At 35.8% G+C, this 20975-nt stretch overlaps 1 protein-coding gene and 1 long non-coding RNA gene across 2 annotated transcripts in view; one reads left to right on the forward strand and one right to left on the reverse strand.

The window, feature by feature from the left end:
- The window catches only part of LOC143235067 (transmembrane protein 117-like), a 154933-nt gene extending 137462 nt beyond the window's left edge, over positions 1-17471 (forward strand). Inside the window, exon 8 of the mRNA XM_076472843.1 lies at positions 17111-17471. Coding sequence (XP_076328958.1) covers positions 17111-17187 — 77 coding nt within the window. The 3' untranslated portion in view covers positions 17188-17471. The remainder of the gene's footprint in view (positions 1-17110) is intronic.
- Positions 1-20975, reverse strand: part of LOC143235071 (uncharacterized) — a 110080-nt gene that overhangs the window by 36515 nt on the left and 52590 nt on the right. The window lies entirely within an intron of this gene.

Genomic DNA, 20975 nt, shown 5'->3' on the forward strand with positions numbered 1-20975 from the left:
TTAATGGTGTGTTTTAGGAGAATCTTCAGAACGTAAGCTCTAAATATGAAATGTCTTGAGCGGCCATACATATTATTTACAGACAAAATTGACATGTTTTTGTGTCCTTTGTTCGCTATAACAACGCATATACGATTGTTATCAGTATATGTATATAGATTTCCATATGTAAATGAATGTTATCAGTACACGTATATATGTTTTCATACGTATATACATGATTGTTAACAGTATGTGTATATATGTTTTCATACGCATGTATCAGGTCATCCCAAAACTAATGTCCGAAAATTTAATACAGAAAGTGCATCATCATTTTGTCTTTGTAGAAGCTTTAATGGCTAAAATATGTAGCAGGACGTGTATAAAAATGTTCAGATAAATAAAAAAAACTAATCCAACTCCACATTTTTATATCATTAATCAAATAAACCCTTATGAAGATGGATGTATCTGAGGAGCACATTAGACGTATAATGCTTTATGAGTTTAAAACAGGCAATAGTGTAGCAGAAACTACACGAAACATTCAAGGTGTTTATGGTCCAGAGTCACTCAATGAAAGAAAATATCGAAGGTGGTTTCACAATTTCATATCAAGTGACTACAGCTCATGTTATGGCAACGTTTACGTTGTCCTATTGAGTTTAATAATGACTTGCTGCTGGCTGCACCTGATGAAAATTGTGCTGTAACAGTTGAAGAACTAGCACATAAGCTTAATTCAACCCATTCAACAGTTCACCGTCATCTGCAACAGCTTTGAAAGGTGTCAAAACATGGAAAATGGGTCCCCCATGGTTTGACAGAAGCCAACCTTAGAGCAAGAATGAATATTTGGACTTCTCTGCAAAGGTGTTGTGTTACACCAGGATAACGCACGGCCCCATACAGTAAGGATCACATCTGCAAGTACTGAAGAACTAGACTGAGAAAAAACTTCCACATCCTCCTTATTCTCCAGACCTTGCCCCATCTAATTATCATCTATTCCGAAGTTTGCAGAATTATCTTGATGGAAAAGAGCTTGGAAAACATGAAGATGTCAAAACTACCTTTTCTACATTCTTTTCCTCCAAACCCTAAGAAATTTATAAAAGTAGCATTCAGAAGCTTGTGAATCGCTGGAAAGAAATAATTAATAATAATTAATTAAATAACGCTTAAAACGTTTGAAATCCTTTTTCTTTTTCTGAACATAAAATCGGACATTACTTAAGTACTGACCTGATACATGATTGTTAACAATACGTATATATTGGTTTTCATACGTATGTACATGATTGTCAGGAACACGTGTATACAGGTCTTCATACGTATATATGCACTTTTATTAATTATTAAGTTTTCCTGGTGTTATTCTAAATTGTGAGTTCACAGATTGGCCATTGACTGAAAATATCGATATTTTCCCTTACTCCATAAATCACATTGAATGAGACGTTTTGTATACACTCAACGAACACCATTATTATTTATTGATATTTTTCTGAGATTTCTTATCCTTCCCCCTTCCCCGAATGAAACAGGTAATATCAGTAGAGACTATTTTACTGTAAATAGATCGTTGTTAGTTTGACGAAAACAAATAAGCAACGGCGAAGTTTGATATTGATGAGAAAGGCAGAATGATATACCTAACGATGTAAATACATAGTAATTAACGCTAACTTCTCTTTGTTGTTCACGTAATTATGTTAATCGGACCTCATTTGAGAAAATATAGGTGGCTAGTTTTCATATGATATAGATCCTACTTGTGCTACGTACTTATAATGAAAAAGGTTAGCCTAACCCTAACCTCTGCTGAGTAACGTCTAACTAATTTGCGATTTTTAAGAATAAATAACAACTTTCAATGCTTAAATCAGCCTTAACCTCATAAACATATACATATATACATATAATATATATATATTATATTTACAATAAATTATAACATCTAGCTGTTATTGTGAAGTTTTGAGAGTTAACCGTTATTACTAGATTTACATACAACCTTTATTTTTTTGTTAAATTAAACACACTATGGCAAAGAAATTTACTTTTTAACGATCAGTGTTAGATAAACAAGTTAGTTAGTTAGTTAGTTATCACCATTAGATTCCATCTAGAACATAGGGCCGCAATCGCTTGCGGATTCTTCAACAAGTATTTAAGTGAGTAGGTTGTTAGCCCACTGCATCGAGCCGTCCCTAATTTAGCAGTGTAAGACTAGAGGGAAGGCAGCTAGTCATCACCACCCACCGCCAACTCTTGGGCTACTCTTTTACCAACGAATAGCTGGATTGAACATTACATTATAACGCCCTCACGCCTGGGAGGCGAGCATGTTTGGCGCGACGCGGGCGTGAACCCACGACCCTCGGATTACGAGTCGCACGCCTGACGCGCTTGGCCATGCCAGGCCCAGATAAACAAGTGGTTGTATACAATATTTATAGACAAGTTAAATACAACCGGTGGCTCAGTGGTAAGCGAAATTATTTATAGTAAAAAAAAACGCGTTAATGATGTAAACTGCGCTAAAATGTTACACGCAATGTTAGTTAGAAAACCTTTTTTTAAAATTTTACAAGTTCTATTATTATTATTATTATTTGCATTGTTATGGTCTTCTTTTTGAGAGCCTTTAAGATAATTTAATCGTGGTGCACTGCCCCTCCATAACTACAGTAATTTTTGTGTCAGAGTTGAGTGTTTTGATTTGTTTTAACTCAAGTGAAATCCGCTGTATTTTTGAAACTGTCACATAAACTAATCATTTATTAAATGAAAAACCAGAATGTGACATCTTAGTGAATTATACAACACGAGAAAAGAGTTAACCATCACTGTACAGCCATCAGTTATTGCCCTTTTGGCATTATAATGTCAACTTAAATATTTAACCCCAACAAAACACTTGTCACTCTGGGTGTTGTTTGATAAGATGTTTATCGCAAATGTTCATTCATTAGTTATCCAGGCCGTGTTGGTTTTTTTGTTCAACTTAGGCCATGTTGGTGGGACAAATGAAATACTAGGCCTAACTAACTAATCAATGAATATTTGCTGTAAAGTTCTTATCAATGTAACTACCAGTCTTGCCTCCAATTTTGATTTCATTCCTTTAAGTCTCACGTTAAATCCCTTTTTGGCTGCACTTTTGTTCTGACACTTAAGGTGTTTTGTATTAAATATCATGGCTTTTTCTCAATACACACCAGCAAACCTTAGCAAGTAAGAGAGTGATACTTGAAAGTAATCCATATTAGATTTAGGATCACAACCCTATTATTCGGAACAGACCTATACTTTACAGAACCAAACAGATTCTTTAAAATATATGTTGATAGTTTCTTCTCTAAAACAATGATGCCAATTGTTTTCTTTATAGTAATGCCCTGGAATTTAGAATAACAGTTTCTTATCATCCCTTTATAGTCGTATCAAGTCTATGCTGGATGCTTAAGGTAATAAATATGATGTCACGCTAAACGCTCTTTGATTAGAAATATTTTATAAAATTTAGTAAATTTGTGCTGAAAGGGTGGCAATGAATAACCGAAAATATTATTCCTTTAACAACTTGAGCTAGAAACTGCTAATATAGTTTGCTTGGCCTAACTAATACTTATGCATCTTCACGCACTTTCATCGAATAGTTTTAACGCTTTAAATCAGCTCTCTTTAATCTGACTGACAAAAAAAAATCGAAACGGTCCATTTTTGCTCTTAGGTAAATGTGCAGTAAAAATGTTAGACCGGCAGCTCACACAGACATGCGCAAACATGAGCAGTTTTTGTTGAATAATTTTGCACGTGTGGGTTATATTTGCACCAAATAAGTATCGTAATTTTAGGTTGAAATAACCTACCAGTGTACCAAATTTGAAAAGATTTATGAAGGTTAGGTATGTTTTCTATCAAATAAAATTTCTGTACTTTCGATGCGAAGAAGAAAAAGGAAAAAATCAAAATTTCAGATTATCTCAGATATTTCTTAATGGATTGCCTTAATACTTGGTGTGGGAAATAAGCGCCTATTAGAGCTCATGCACTGAAAATATGTGTGACAGTTTGTATTACTACAGCTAAACTGTTATGCTAATAGTCCATAGTGTATTCTGCATTAAGTTGTTTTAACCGCACAACACACACTACAGTGTGCCTTGATGCTTTAAGCACGTTTTCTAGTCATTACTATGGCTTCAGATGTGATACAGTAAGTATGTTTACTGGTTAATATTATAATTGCAATTGTAATATTGTAAGTATGTACACTGTTAAGTGTTGTAGCTACAAGTGTAATACTGTAAACACGTTTTCTAGCCAATATTCTAACTGCAACTGTTTTATTGTAAGCACGTTTACTGGTCAATATTGCAACTACAAATATGATACTGTAAGCATTTTTGGGTCTATATTGAAATTGTCAATGTTACATCTTAAGCTAATTTGCAAGTCTTTTTTTGTAGCTATAAATATAATACATTGATCTGGTCCAGATTATTGTATCGCAATTAAAAATGTGATACTGTAACCACAATTCCATGTCATTGTTTTATGTTTTGGACTTAAATATGGTACCATGAAGACTATACGTCTGTACCTATTTATCTCTTATCACTAATTATATATGTGTATATATATATATTATATTTTTATCCTATTGACACAAAGACATATTCTGCAATTTCAGACCATGGATGACCTATAACATTAAGGATCAAATATTATTATTCTTTCAAGCCAGAATGACTCGAGAGTTGCCAATAGACGTTGTTGAGTACGTACTTTGACTCTAACCAATCAATAGAAATTAGGGACGGTTCTTCTGGAGTGTAGCTTCACAAGAATTTCTGAAAAATATAAGTAGCCTGTTTATATGTGAGCTACACTTGTCCATTCTTTAAGCATCGTGGACACTTTTAAGAGTTACGTTAAATATTCTGTATTATATATCTTTCAGTAGACATACATTAAAGGTGGAAACTAATAAACTGGTAATAAGATATTCGAAACTTTTAGTACATTGCAACCCAGACGTGTATGCTAATATATATTCCGACTCGCATAATAGTATTTATTTATCTCAAATACTCCTTGGCAACGAGACTACATTGCATATCACTAGAGGTCGGCTATCTCGTATTTTTCATTTGATTGTCTATTTTAAATAACACGTAATTCCTAACTTTATTCGAGTTTTATTTGTTATTTTTCTACTCTATTTCAAAATTTACTTCCGATGACTGAAACGAAGTAATCAGTTCTGTGCACTAAATATAATCTATGCCAGTATACAACTTAACAATATAAGTCATCAGTGCTGTGACCTAGATATAATCTATGTCAGCATACAACTTAAAACATTTCTCACAAGAAACTTTGTGTTTTTAGATCAGTAAATAGTTTGGTTGGGCGTGTCGAGGTGCAGATCGAGGGGTTCAAGAGATAATGGTAATGAACAGATTTCGTATGGGCGTGTCGAGGTGCAGATCGAGGGGTTCAAGAGATAATGGTAATGAACAGATTTCGTATGGGCGTGTCGAGGTGCAGATCGAGGGGTTCAAGAGATAATGGTAATGAACAGATTTCGTATGGGCGTGTCGAGGTGCAGATCGAGGGGTTCAAGAGATAATGGTAATGAACAGATTTCGTATGGGCGTGTCGAGGTGCAGATCGAGGGGTTCAGAGATAATGGTAATGAACAGATTTCGTATGGGCGTGACGAGGTGCAGATCGAGGGGTTCAAGAGATAATGGTAATAAACAGATTTCGTATGGGCGTGTCGAGGTGCAGATCGAGGGGTTCAGAGATAATGGTAATGAACAGATTTCGTATTTTCAATTGTGGATGTTTGTAACAGTGGTAGTTATTCAGCAAAAAGAGCCACATAAAATCATAGTATTGGCGAGATCTTCTAATTACCTACCTCCTCTTTGATTGACTTGTTGATTGTTTGTAATTAAGCACAAAACTACACAATGAGTTATCTGTGTTGTGTCCACTTCGGATATCGAAACCTGATTTCAAGCGATATAAGTCCGCAGGGATGCCGCTGTGCCACTTTTTCTCTTTGGTCAGGTTAGGGAGGGCTATATCTGAACCCTAGAAATCTTTGACCTGGCCGTTTAGCACACGTGCAAATAAGGTTGATATTTTATTTTTGCTTGTTTTTGTTAAAGTGTAGTAACAAAACTCTAGAATTTTATCCTTATAAATATTCACCCTCACCACTGAAACATAAAGGGACCCAATTCCAAGTACTTTTGTTGGACGAACCTGGCAGAATACTTGTATCTGCCTGCGAATTCAGCCTATAAACTTTTCGTCGACAGTCAGATTAGGTTAGCGAAAGAAATGAAAAGTTAGTTCCTCATAAAACATTATTGACTTGACTATTCAAAACATACATCAAATTTCCTGGGCGTAGAAATACCAGTTTAAACACTTAAAAAAACAACAAACTTTTATCTATTTTGAAGATAAGCTGCATTTCAAGGTGAAGAAGAACGTCATTCTTAAGGATCATTTTACTCTGAAATGTATATTGACCGCAAGAAGGGATACCAATTTATACGTTAAGTGGCAGGAGGTTGTTCTATATACCTCATTATAACGATGTGATTACCATTAGAAACCTTTATTTTCGAAACGACTGGTCGTTAGAATCCCGTTTTTCCAACTGTGATGTACATATTAGATCAACATATGATACAAATAACTTTTTTAATAAACTGATATGAATTACGAAATACGTTTTAATAGGTCTAACCTCACCACCAATAGCTTAGTGGTTAATAGGCTTAAACGCTAACAATCGAGTTTCGTTACCAGTGATGTGCAAAGTACGGACAGCCCATTGTGTAGTTTTATGCTCAACAGCAAAAAGAAACAAACGCAATTGTAGCTGGATTTTTTTTTTTTTTTTTTTTTGCTGATGAGGTTATTTATACTATATTTTTAAAAGTGTAAAAATATTTTGAAATATACCACCAACTGATGTAAAACCAGAGTTACACAACAGGAGAGTAGGTACAAAATAGGTACTTGTACTACGTTCAAATACATATTCGTATTTATTTCTGGAATGTTCGCATCAAGTTACATATGTGTTATCTGCGCGTCATTTATAATTTGTAACTGATAGACTAAATAAAACGCAGCTAGTTGAGAGCAACTACAGCCAACTCTTGGTCCTATCTTTTCTCTTCGTTTATTAAGATTTAACTGGCACTCTCATAACGTATCTATGGCCCCAAATTGCGTATCGCGTTTTTCCAGCAACGACACTCCAACTAGACAACCTCGGATTTACAGCCCGCATACGCTAATCACTAAATTATGCATCGTTCTCTAAGAAAGTGGTACATTAAATTAAATATGTTACAGCTATGTGCATACATTGCGAAAAAATCAAGTCATCACAAAGAGTAATTCAAAAATCGAATTTTACCACCACCACCAGGATGTTCTTAAATTCAGTGTCTTTGCGCTTCACTTACTGTTTGAGAGTTCTTCCCCTCGGTGTGAATTTCTGTACGTGGTGAGGGGACGTCCCAGAGAAGGTTCTTTACTTTCAGTTTACCTCCTCTGGAATCTAAACATCCACCCACGTGTTTGCCGTTTGTGGTGACCCGTGAAGGGGAAAAAAGGATCCTGGTGGTTAAGGGGTCCAACCCTAACAAATCACTTTGCCCTTGAATTCCTGTAGACGGGCGGCCTTTGGGTACCCCCATGGTCAATCTGCTGGTCCATTTGGGCTAGGGTCAATCAAGTATCAGTGTTGGACGTACTCAACGGGAGTTGTAGACATTGTGTCTGATACTGTTGTTTGGGTATAGTGTTTACAAAACTCAGGCGTTGCTACAGTGTCCTTGTTTGGCATTGCAGTGCGTCCCCTCGTATGGTTTCATCGTGGGTGGGGTCATTGGGCACCGAAATATTCTTTATTATGGATCCCCAACAAAAAACAAAAAAACAGACCATAAGTAAATGACCACGTCTTGAATATTCTGAACAGATATCTTCAGCTTTTGCAACACCTATACCTCATTTTCTGATATTACATTTTTCATCAGACAAATCATTATGGCAGATGTCTTCTTCTTTTCATTCAAAAGGGACTAGACGGAATTGCTGGCTCTCTTAAATCAGTCAAAAAGCTACGTTCTGGGGACATCTTGGTGGAAACATCCACTCCAAAACAGAGTGAACTCCTTTTGCATTCGAAGGTCATTGGGGATATACCCATCGGAGTTACTGCCCATGCTACTTTGAATTCCTCATAAGGAGTTATTGTTGAGAGGTATTTGAAGAAAATCCCTGAGTCAGAGATCATTGCTGGTTTCTATACCCAAAGAGTTTCTGCAGTGAGGCGTATCTATCTTCACTCGCAAAGATGGAATTATGATGTTTACTAATGTCTTAATTTTGACGTTTACATCACCACCTCTACCTGATACCATCAGGGCAAGTTACTAAATTGCAATGTGTAGCCATATATTCTGAGCCCTCCCAGATGTTTCCAATGTCAGCTGTTCGGTCACTCGCAGACATCATGTCGTGGTTCTTTGACGTGCGCTCATTGCAGTGACAAGGACCTTAATGTCTACGAGTTCAAGATGAACCCTCATTTTGCTAATTGTAGTGGCTCTCACCTTTCTTATTTTTGTTCTTGCCCGAGGTGGGTGGAGGAAAGAGAAATACGGCGTTTGAAGACGGTTCACAACATTTCTTACCCAAGGCTCGAAAGCTACTGACCACCACTCAATCTCGGGTGTATGCTGCTGCACTCAGTTCCACTGTTAAAGTGGGTGTTCAGACAGATCTATATCTCCGAAAGAGTTATTTTTAATTCATGTGAAGAATCATTTGCCCTCCAACATCAACACTTATCTCTATCCCCATTTCTTCCAGTGACTCCCTGGATCCACTGCTTTTGGCTCCAGTTTTTGATATTACATCTTCTTTGACCCAGAGATGCAGAACGTTTATTTTGTTTACGACCTCAGTCACTGGAATCTTCATCTACCAACAGAAACCTACCCACTCAACTCATGGAAGGACCCATGAAGGTCGATAGATCTTCTAATAAAGAGAAGCGACGTGGTCGTAAACAAAAGGGCTCTCCTTTCAATTCTCCTTCACATGAGTAAAAATGACCACTTTAATATAGTAGAACTGTCGAGGTTCCCGTTCTAATTTAGATGACATCAAAGTATTGATTGATTCTTACCATTCTGTGTGTCTTTCCTTACAGGAAACATTCCTCAAACCTACCGATACAGTCACCCTTCGGCAGTTTTCTTTGTATAGAAATAACAGATTGTGTGATGGACGGGTGCATGGAGGGGCGACACTGCTGGTTGATCAGCATGTGCCCACCCTATCTTTGCCACTCAATACAGACTTAGAGGGTGTACCCATCCGTGTTTCCTTGGGTCATATCATCACTATTTGTTCTTTTAACCTGTCTCCTGAGGAGACTTATGATCAGTCAGACCTTTACCCTCTCATTGAACAGTTATCATCTCCCTTTTTAATCCTTGGAGACTTTAATGGACATAATCCTCTCTGGTCTGGATTGGTGCTGATATTGATGAGAGGGGTCGTTCTGTAGAGTTTATGCTCTCGGATCATAACCTTTCTCTTTTCAATATTGGTACTTATACCTATTTTCATGCACCTAGTTAGTCTTTTACTGCTTCCCTTTACTTTTCTGTCATTTCTCTTGGGGTTTGACAGTGATCCATGGAGCAATGATCATTTTCCTATCATAATGAGGAAGACTGGCCGTGGTCGATGCCACCCGACCAGTGTGCTATGGTGGAAGCTGGAACAGGCCAACTGGCCCTCATTCACTGCTCTCTCTGAACTTGATCCTGCCGTCGTCTATAAACTATCGATAAACGACTGTGTGGCAGCAGTAACCGTCTGTATTGTACAAGCAGCTGCTCAATCTATTCCTAAAACTTCGCACATTTTCCATAGCGTCCTCGTTCATGGTGTAATCTTGCCTGCCACATAGTATGAAAGGCTCAAAAATGGGCCTAGAATACCTTTCATAGATATTCCACACTTTTAAACCACATCGCTTTCCAGCGAACCCGTTCACATGCTCGGCAGGCAGATAAGATGTCAAAGCCAGAGGGAATCTTGGATTAAGTTCACAACTAGCATTTCTTTTACTACGAGTTCCAAAGTCATATGGGACAAGATTCGGAAGGCCAGTGGGTAGTAAACTTCTGCTCCCTTTCGATCTTGCCCTCTGAGGAAGTTACTGATGCCAAGAGCATCATCTTGTTCATCTAGCACTTCTGCCTCATTCCCCATCTTCTTAGCCATCAAAGCTCGGACAGAACCAACACCTGTTTCCTTTCGTAGTGATCATCTTTATTACTATAATCGCTCCCTTACACTGGAGGAACTTAAAATTGCTCTTCATTGGTCTGACAGTACATCAGTTGGACCTGATGATATCCACTATGAAATACTGCACCATCTCTCTCCTGCCTCTCTTGCTATTATTCTGGTTGTTTTTAACTGAATCTGGCAGTAAAACCCTTTTTTTGATGCTTGGCATCGTGCTATTATTTTCCATTTTTCTAATCCTGGGAAGGATCCCAAAATTCCTTCAAACTACCATTCGATAGCTTTGACGAGCTGTCTCTGTAAGATTTTAGAGAGGATGTTAGTACTCATCTTGTTTGATGTCCTGTGTTCAAGGCTCGACTCAGTTGGCAGTTGAATTGAAATGAGCAACGTGATAGCAAGCTTTTTCAGATAAAATCTTCTATCAGACTTTGGTCATCTTGCTTTCATAAGGATCGAAAGTAGGAAGTTGTCCTAGCTCCGATACGCATTGGTCACTGGTTTGTAATGCATCGTTTTTTTTATCTGGAACTGCTGCGCCAATGTGTGACCTGTGTGACACTGAAGTCACAATAGCCCACATTTTATTGTCGTGCTGTCGTTACAACCATGAACAGCGGCACTAGATTTGACATATTTTTGCCATGGGTTCACTCTTGACGTTGGGCAGTGTAATTAACGATGGTGGCACTGTCCACCTCAATTATGTTTTTAAATTTCTGAAAACCATTGGCATTTTTAGCTCTGTTTAAGTTTTTAATTCATAATTTGGTCTATGTTTTATTTTAACATGATCCCATTATACGAATCTTAATAATTTTACTTTTATTTTTGACCCGGCATGGCAAGGTGGTTAAAGCACTCGACTCGTTATCCGAGGGTCGCGGATTCGAATTCTCGTCACACCAAACGTTATAATTTAACGGTTAATCCCACTGTTCGTTGGTAAAAGAATATCCAAAGAGTTGGCGGTAGGTGGTGATGACTAGCTGCCTTACCTTCCCTCTAGTCTTACACTACTAAATTAGGGACAGCTAGCACACAGCCCTCGTGTAGCTTTGGGCGAAATCCAAAACAAACAAACAAACTTTTATTTCTATTTTTAACTGGTTGTATGGCGCAGATAGTCTAGTTGCTTTGCGCCAATAAACGCCAAACAAACAAACAACCTCTTTCTTTCGTTACAATAATTGGCTTGGACATCAGTAAGCCTTCAATAATGTGTGGAAGTTGAAGAGTGACACTATGTTGTGAAACCAATGGTGTACGTTTCAAACAGCTGTGAAGGCAAGACGTACAAAAATAACGGTTATGGTGTATTATTAACAGCTAACTGATAATTGTGTACCGAGAGCTCATTCTATTTTTATAAACAGGATATTCCATGTCCTGTGCTACACTTGAAATGATTTCCTTCCTGCCTATAAAGCTTAGTCTCATGGACATTGTTTAGCAATCTCAGTGTATCAGATTACCAGTAGCCTTCTTTGGTAAGAGTTGTTCAAAATTCATTTAGTCATAAGCCTAGCTGTTACACTGCAGGAAATTCGAAATAAATCAAATATAATGGTATCTAGAGTGTTGCCTGTAGCACCATGCTCACATCGACGGCGACATGTCACTACAATAATATAGTTTAACGACCTCGTTTGTTTTGTTTGTTTGTTTTTTAATTTCGCGCATAGCTACACAAGGACTATCTGCACTAGCCGTACCTAATTTAGCAGGTTAAAACTAGAGAAAAGGCAGCTAGTCACTTCCACCCACCGCCAACTTTTGGACTACTCTTTTACCAACGAATAGTGGGATTGACCGTAACGTTATAATGCCCCCACGGCTGAAATGGCGAGCATGTTTGGTGCGATCGGGATTCGAACTCACAACCTTCATATTACAAGTCGAACGCCTTAACCCACCTGGCCATGCTGGGCCCACAGCTCTTTTCTAAGAATGATATTGATACATTGAGGTCATTAAAGGGCCCAGCATGGCCAAGTGATTAAGGAACTTACACTATTAAATTATGGATAGCTAGCGCAGGTAGCCCTCGTGTATCTTTGCGCGAAATTAAAAACAAAAGAGCTGTGAAATATTCCTCTAGCCTTAAGCCTAGCTGTTAAACTTCAAGAAATTCGAAATGAGTCAAATATAATGGTATCTAAAGTGTTGCCCGTATCACCATGCTCACATCAGCGGCGATATGTCACTACAATGTATCAGTATCATTCTTTGAAAAAAAGCTGTGAAATATTCCTCTAGCATTAAGCCTAATTGTTAAATTGTCGGAAATACGAGAGTCAAATATACTGATGTCCAAAGTGTCGCCTGTGGCACCATATTCGCATCCTCGGCAACATGTCACTGCAATAACATAGTTTAGTAATCCCAGTGCATCAACATCCTTCTTTGAAAAGAGCTGTGAAATTCTGTTTAGTTTTAAGCCTAGTTGCCACATGATCGGTAATCCGCGTTGAGCTAAATACAGTAGTGAGTAATTTACCACACTACTATCAGCGACGACACGTCACTGCATTAATATATACAGATTACTCTTATCAAGTGTGATTACCCTTCCCATAAAAACTGAAGAGAAAGACGTTAAAGAGATCCTTATATAAAGTGGGCATTGTTTTTATGAAGTATTTGTTAGTCTCAATTGATGTCTACGTTTTGGTTGTTTCTCATCAAAACAAAACATAACTCCCAGTTGTTAATATAAAAAGCGTGAACCAAGAACTGACAAAGAATGAGTGTACTGAAGCTAAATGTCCTGAATTATTTTTTATAAAAGTGTATGAACGAACAAATAAACAAGAAAGAAGCATGTGGAGGGGACTCCCCACTACTCCCCTTGATGACTTATTATCTTACAAAAAAACTAGGTTGATATATTTCATCTATTCCATTTAGCTCCTAGTGGAGTTAAATACTACTAGAAGTTGGCTAGTAGCCAGAATGGACAGTATTTCTTAGCCATAGAGTACATACATGTTTCTAATCATTAAAAATAATTTTTTTCTATAAAATCAATAAGAGAGTGACAGATAAACACTAAACCAAATCCAAGCATCTATTGCCAAAAGCCCACAAAAACACCTTCCAAACAGTTCTTCTGTTCTGGGTTTTTTGAAGGCTCCTGCGATTGTCAAAGCAATATATTTTAAATTAATGCTAACTTTTTATCAAAGCAAGCTACCTATACAGATCGGAAACTAAGTTATACACACAGCAACGAACACAGTTGGTGAAATACAGTGTTTATAAAGACTATTACTTCTAGTTTAGGAAAAGAATCATGTGTCACTATCTGCCATTTGGGACTGCAAAACCGATTTTTCCAGTTTTAGTTTTTTAATTTTGTTGTGGCTGAGTTCCATTTTATCAGCCATTTTTGTAATAAAATATTACGTGGAATCGGTCGTAAAATGTTTTCTTCAAGTTGGTTTCCATTGGCTAAATGACTGGCTTCGTACGACAGATTTCGTGTTTTTATTATAAACATTTTTAAAGTTATTTTCCCCTTGACCAGAACTCAAAATAATTGGGTAAAAGAAATAAATGTGAGATAGTTTTTCATCATGGTTGTACATTCTGCATTCGCCTTGATTTTTGATTCAGTAAAAAAAAAAAAAGACAGAAAAACCTAAGACATTTAAGTTAAATAGCGAGTGTATGATCATCTTTGACCCGGCATGGCCAGGTGATTAAGGCATTCGACTCGTAATCCGAGGGTCGCAGATTCGAATCCCCGTTACACTAAACATGTTCGCCCTTTCAGCCATGCGGCGTTATAATGTTTCGGTCAATCCCACTATTCGTTGGTAAAAGAGTAACCCAAGAGTTGACGGTGAGTGATGATGACTAACTGATTTCCTTTAGTCTTACACTGCAAAATTAGGGACGTTTAGTGTAGATAACCCTCGTGTATCTTTGCGCGAAATTCAAAAAACAAACAAACGATCATATTTTCATTTAATAACATTGCCTTAACACTTGTACCCCGCTGGTACAGCGGTAAGTCTACGGATTTATAAAGCTAAAATCAGCAGTTCGCTTCCCCGCGATGGATTCATCAGATAGCTCGATATGTCTTTGCTATAAGAGAAAGACACACACACTATATTGTATGTTGACGTCCGCTTCTAACGACATGTTTAAGCGGTCCAAAGACACAAAACTTTATTGGACCTGTATTTATCATCGTTGGACTCGATAGGTGCATGAAACAAAATTGGTACAATTGAAGTTTCTTCGGCCTTCTTTTTTCATGAAAACAATCGAAGACACTGAGGTATGATTGAATATTGGTAAATTTTATCTCGTTAGCGTTCATTCAATTTCAAATCCGTTTTTCATATTGTTGAAGTTACCAGAAGACATGCCTACCTTCATTACAATGGCTTTCCGACTCTTATTGTTCTGTTTGTAAACAAACACTTCTCTTTGCGAATCGAATTGTTGAGGCATCGTTTCTAAGTCTATTGTCCTAAACGCTTTACAGATACACGAGTTTCCGCTTCCGTGTAAACTTTTGTAGGTTTCTTTCTTGGATTTTACATCATTTAACAATTTTGTTCTATGAATATTTCAATTCAGAAACACTAGTCACATACCTTTTCTACCATATAGGTCTATCCTGACGGTATTGCAATGTCGAATAGCCAGGAATTTTCCGTGAGCCAAATATATAAATGTCAAACCTGTCGTACATGTAACTACGGCCACTCTGTTAGTGTGTGCAAGTCGTTCTTGTTAAATGCATCAACCGACTTGGAGTAGCGTAAGAAATTCTGGAATTTTAAACACTGCACGTGACATTACTGTAACTGACGTAAGATAGCGTTTACCATTCGCTTATTATTAGACGTGTTTAATAACAAACGGACATTTTAATGCATGCCTTTCCGTGTGCATTTTATAAATTTTAAACTTCACAATTCTAAACGAAAGCTGATGGGTGATATTCTACCAATAACGATCAATTCCAAACAGATAAAACTTAATGTGTTCCCTGAAATATTTTGTTCTCGTGGGACGATTGGGCGTATATCATTGGATAAATACCTTTAATGTTAAACGCATCTATTTACTTGCGAAGCTTTTACGCAAATTTTTTTTGATGTTTTTGAATTAGAAAGCTCCGTTTCTTGTGTGCTGTCCCAATGTTATTGTGAAAATATTGCTTTAAAGAATGAACATCGGGACCGCCATATTTCAGTGTTTTGTGTTATAATTTCTCACACTACTATGGAAACAACATTTTTCTTTGACATTAAAGAGCATGATGGAAAGACATCTCGAAAGACAGCACTTTATTCAGAATACGAGCTTTCTAACGTGGATTGTTTCAGTATATTTTCAATAATACAATGAACATTCATTTCCTAAGTAAGATTGACCTCAAAGTAGATTATTTGTAAATAAAGAAAGAGGATATGTTATAGTATATTACAAGCAGAGCAGTGCCGTCACTAAAGTAATTAAAACCGTAATTTATGAATACAATGTATGTACGTATAATGAAACCTTCTTTTTCTGGTTACTAAAATAGAAAGTGTTCATTTGTTTCACGAAAACAAAATTTATGGCGTAGAAGTTTCTCGAAATTGGAATCTTAGATCTTCATTTAGAACAGGTCTAACTTTGAATAAAATAGCTGGCTTTCGTTAAAGAAATGTGAACATAAAGAAATAAAAAATATAAAACAGGATATTGAGAGGAAAGGCGCAGCTAGAAAGAATAGACTAAAAATTGTTAATTATCATCTCACGTTTACCTTGTATCTACTGGCGCATTCACAGGCTTAGAATACTGTTTTTAGCTTCTGAACGGCGTCACGTAAAGGACACTAGAGAGTTAATTTCTTTTGGCGTTAGACTGTTTAACAGGTGTGTGTGTGTTTTTCTTATAGCAAAGCCACATCGGGTTATCTGCTGAGCCCACCGAGGAGAATCGAACCCCTGATTTTAGCGTTGTTAGTCCGTCGACTGACCGCTGTACTAGCGGGGGGCGTTTAACAGGCACTTGTCTACATAAATTCAGAATCATGACAGGTTTGGATTCAAACAATTTTAATAGTAGTTGAGTTAATTTTAGATTTTGGAAGTGAAAATGGTTTCAGCTGATGAAAACTGTTTAATCAGTGCATTAAACATCTAAAAACATCATTACGATCTGTTCATTTCACATACGCGTATATAAAATTTACATATCTGTACTGCGTAATTTGGACATAAGGGTCACCTATCTATAATAATGTAACAAAGGGTGCGTTTTTTGTTGTTATTTCTTGGCTATAGATAATTGTTTTGTGTGTGTCATACTTGTAAAAACTGGTGTCGTTGTAATTCTACAATTTTCTCTCTTTGTCTGTCTTACTACTTTTCTAATTATAGTATCAATAGTCCTAAATACATAAATATAATACATATGGTTTGCAAAATATAACATTATTTTTTCTTATAATTCATCTTTGCATTAATGTTGATGCTTTTCAGTCATTTTGAATGTTTAAGGCTTTATTTTAAAAATAACAGTAAAAAAACCTCATACCTTTAACAAATGCGTTACACCTAGCACAACTTGGTTTTCTGTAATAAATTATTTTGCTCTTCCCCTCACGCGTTTGTTGAAATGAAGAAGCAGCTTATGAACTAATGTAATTACGACACGACGTTAAGACGATAGAACAAGACAAGTCTGCAGACTTTCTTAACCGGCCCTTTTTTCTCTTTCTTTCTTGTTCCAGTTGTCAATAAAAGCGAAAGAGAAGGACATGCTACGCATGACATCACCACGGATTACATCCTTTTGACTGGATATTAAGTTCGGCATTTTAACTTGGCGGATTTCTCCGACACCTGAATTCGCGAAGCATTAATAAACACGTGAAGTGCACTGGAGTTGATACAAGACTACACAGCTTGTTTAAACAGTAAGTGAGCTGTTGAGGACCTCACTGCATCCCTCGGATTTCTCTGAACAAAGCGATGTGCTTTCTTTCTTCTCTTTGACCTTTTCCTGTTAAAGAGGCTCATATTTACTGTTATTAAAACTAACCTAAGAAAATCAGCTAAAAACTGAAACTGTAAAAAAAATAATTTTTACGACATCCATACACTGTCTCAGCGTTTATTATTTGCCAATAAACCTACTAAGTATAATTGAAAGATCATATAGTATGCAACGTAAACAATACAAATTTACGTATTATGCTTCTTTATTACAGCGTCGATGTTTGAAATTTTGTGAAATATCCCGTATTGGTTTTCACAGACTTCATAAAAGAGCCATAAAGATTAAAATAATAAAATACTTCCGTATGCAGTGTTGGCTTGTGTAGAGAAACAATATTTTTGGAAAATAATTGTATGAAATATCGCTGTATTACAAATTATTTAGACTTTTGAAAGTGATACATAAATATTAAAACACTGTGTCTGACTACAGAGCTATGTAGAGAAACAATATTTTTGGGAAATAATTATATGAAGTATCGCCGTATTACATATTATATAGACTTTTCAAAATGATTCATATATATTTAGAGCACTGTGTTTCTGACAGAGCTGTGTAGAGAAACAGTATTTTAGAAATTATATAATTATTTGAAGTATCACGGCATTACAAAGTATATATACTACTCAAAGTGATGCATACATATTAAGAGCTCTGTAGTTCTGACATACGAGCGGACTGCAGAAAAAGACTTTTCGAATGACTGGGTACTTGTAACATACATCACTCGTATATGTCAGACCGTTTTCGTAGTCATAGATGCTGGCGTAAAACTTGGGCTTCTCCAATGCTATTTCATTCGTATAAAGCTGATTACGATGTAGATGTTTTACCGTATTTTAATAGATAATCTTCAGTATCACAGCGTCGCGTTGCATTTTTATACAAGGCGAGATTATATTTGTTGCAGCTATAAAAGCTGTAAAAAAGTGTAATTTTAAACAATCGGTTTTTAAAAGAACTTAGATACGCTGCTCGAATGATTATTCTTTAAATAACATTTTAATGCAGTTCTGTCAAAGTACGTATACCATTTCAAATATGGGAAATCTAAAAAGCATCATGAAAAAGAATGATAGTGAAATTGAACGGAAAGTTTTTATGTTCCAAATTCAATAATAAATTCTACAAACAATTATAGGGGACCTAAATTTAAAGACACGGGTAAAAAGAAATACATACTTCTATTTTAAATAATTAATATTTGTTCTACCAGTGATATATCTTTATTCTACAACGTGTCAGTCTCTTAATAAATAAAGTAAATATACAACTCTAGTGGGAGTCGATCTTAGAAACATAAAATGTTCTGGCGATTAACCAAACAAAGTTATCTAATAACATTACCAACTTAATATTTTTCTAATGAGTTGAAAAATTTCAAAGATGTATTTAAATTCGTATATATTTTACCAAACATTTGTAAATGTAAAATTAAAAACAATATTATTTTTGACTAAACAGTTACATTAGAACTTATTTAATGTATATTTTTATGTACTCTTTCATACCAAAATGGTTGATTACATTTAAAATCATTAGCGTTTTACTGGCACTATAAGTCTCGCTTTGACAAAAATAAAAGACTTGAATTAAACATTACGTTACTGACGGTTAGAAAGGCATGTATTAAATAAAAAAGAGAGTGTGATAAACTACACAAGTGTAAAAAATAACATATTTGCAATATAAGCTTTTCTTAAATGAAAAATTAAATTTTGTACTTCAAAATATTGTAGACAAAGTAATTCTTTATTTGGGATTACTAGTTCCTTACCTAGCAGACAAAGTTTAATTTAATCCTTTCCTAAATTAACATAAGTATATTTAAATTTTCCTGGAAACGTATCTTTGTCTTATCCCTTGCGAGTTAAAGCATCTTTAGGATTTTCCAAGCCGGACAAAAATAACTGAAAACTTAAAAAGAGTTAATCAAATATCTAGCTGGTTCAAAAAGTGAACTTGTTTAGATCATTGTAGGACGTACTTTTCCAGGCCAAAATTAACTGAAATTACAACTGATAACTATTAAAGTCAACATTCTGAAACGAATACAAAAGTCCTTCCTCCATTTGCCTTATTCAACAAGGTCCTCGGACACAGGATGTTTCAGAAGAGGATAGTATTCAAGGTAGGGAGATAAGGGGAACATAAACTTCAACGTACGTACTTCAGAAATAACTTCTGTGAGGAAATTATATTTGAAAATAGTAAAATCTGTTCTTTTAAATACATTCAGTTAGATTCTATATAAATTGATTTATTCACAATAGTGCCCTACCCCCCTTCTCTCCAATGGTTCAGCCGTAAATCTTACAGTTTATACCGCTAAAACCTGGTATAGATAAATACTGATGAGAAAGGTACAGATAGCCCATTGGATAGCTTTGCACTTAACTAACAAACAAGACGATAAATACTTTACAGCTTATGTTTGAGCACATAAGACATAATCTTTGACATGTTATATGCAATTTCATGTATTACGTGAAACAATACATTATTAATAACAACGCTTATTACGTGTACATTCGCAGATAATATCCCCAAGTATGCGTTGTTTCTCTCCCTGTAGAAAGCTTGAGGGCTGATACACGAGAAAACCTGGAGTTTTCTCCAGGTACCTACCTGCGGTAGGCTCAGTGTATATATTAGGTTGAGGAATAATTCGTGAGCGTTTTTAAATAATTTCATTCAAGCATTACATGCAAGACTATACAATACTTCAATGCATGAACACATTACACCCAAAACATTTATTATGATACTTTATTTCATGTAATACCTAGGTATATAGTATGCATTGTTTTAAACGAAATTGCAAGAAATTAAATGCGAAAAGCAGATGGTGTCGAAAATGCTCGATTTTGTCCACTTGACATTCCATTTAATGAGCTGAAAATGAAAGCAAAAAATTAAAGACATATGAAAATCAAACACACCATCTATTAGAGCAAAAAATTATCTACCAAATGACATGAAATATTTTGCGAAAGCGTTTCATTTATGAATATATTTTGTTAACTTGGAAAAACGCTCACGAATTATTCCTCAACCCAATAGTTTATTGTGTAGCTATGCATTAACCATATATAAACAAAAACCCAAACAATCAGGTTTCTCTATTACATACATTGAGGATCAGAAATTTATTTCCTGAGATGCAACCTCAATATGCCTTTTGATCATTGTCACATGTTCAATAACATTTATTAAAATAAGAAATCCCAGCCAATTTTGTGGTCAGTTAATTACGTTAAGTGCTGAAATAGGACAAAACAAAGCACCCTAAAAATGACTAAATACGATACATATTCTTTGCTGGCCAAAATCTTAAGGCGAGATAAACATAAAGAAAAAAATATGCATTTTGCGTTGTTAGACTCAACCACTTATTTGAATAGAGCTTCGAAAGATGAAAATAAGAAAAGGGAAAATAAAAATAAAAAACTTTTTTAGCATTTAATAGGGAAGATGTGAATACTATGAAATTAGCCTAAATACTAGCTGGTCAAAAGATTATGACCATACCAAAAACAATTCCTAGACAGGGTAGAAAATACCCAAGAAGAGGTCTCAGTAGTGAGTTGCACGGC

Source organism: Tachypleus tridentatus, chromosome 12 (genome assembly GCF_004210375.1).
Source record: "Tachypleus tridentatus isolate NWPU-2018 chromosome 12, ASM421037v1, whole genome shotgun sequence".
NCBI classification, from domain to species: Eukaryota; Metazoa; Arthropoda; class Merostomata; order Xiphosura; family Limulidae; genus Tachypleus; species Tachypleus tridentatus.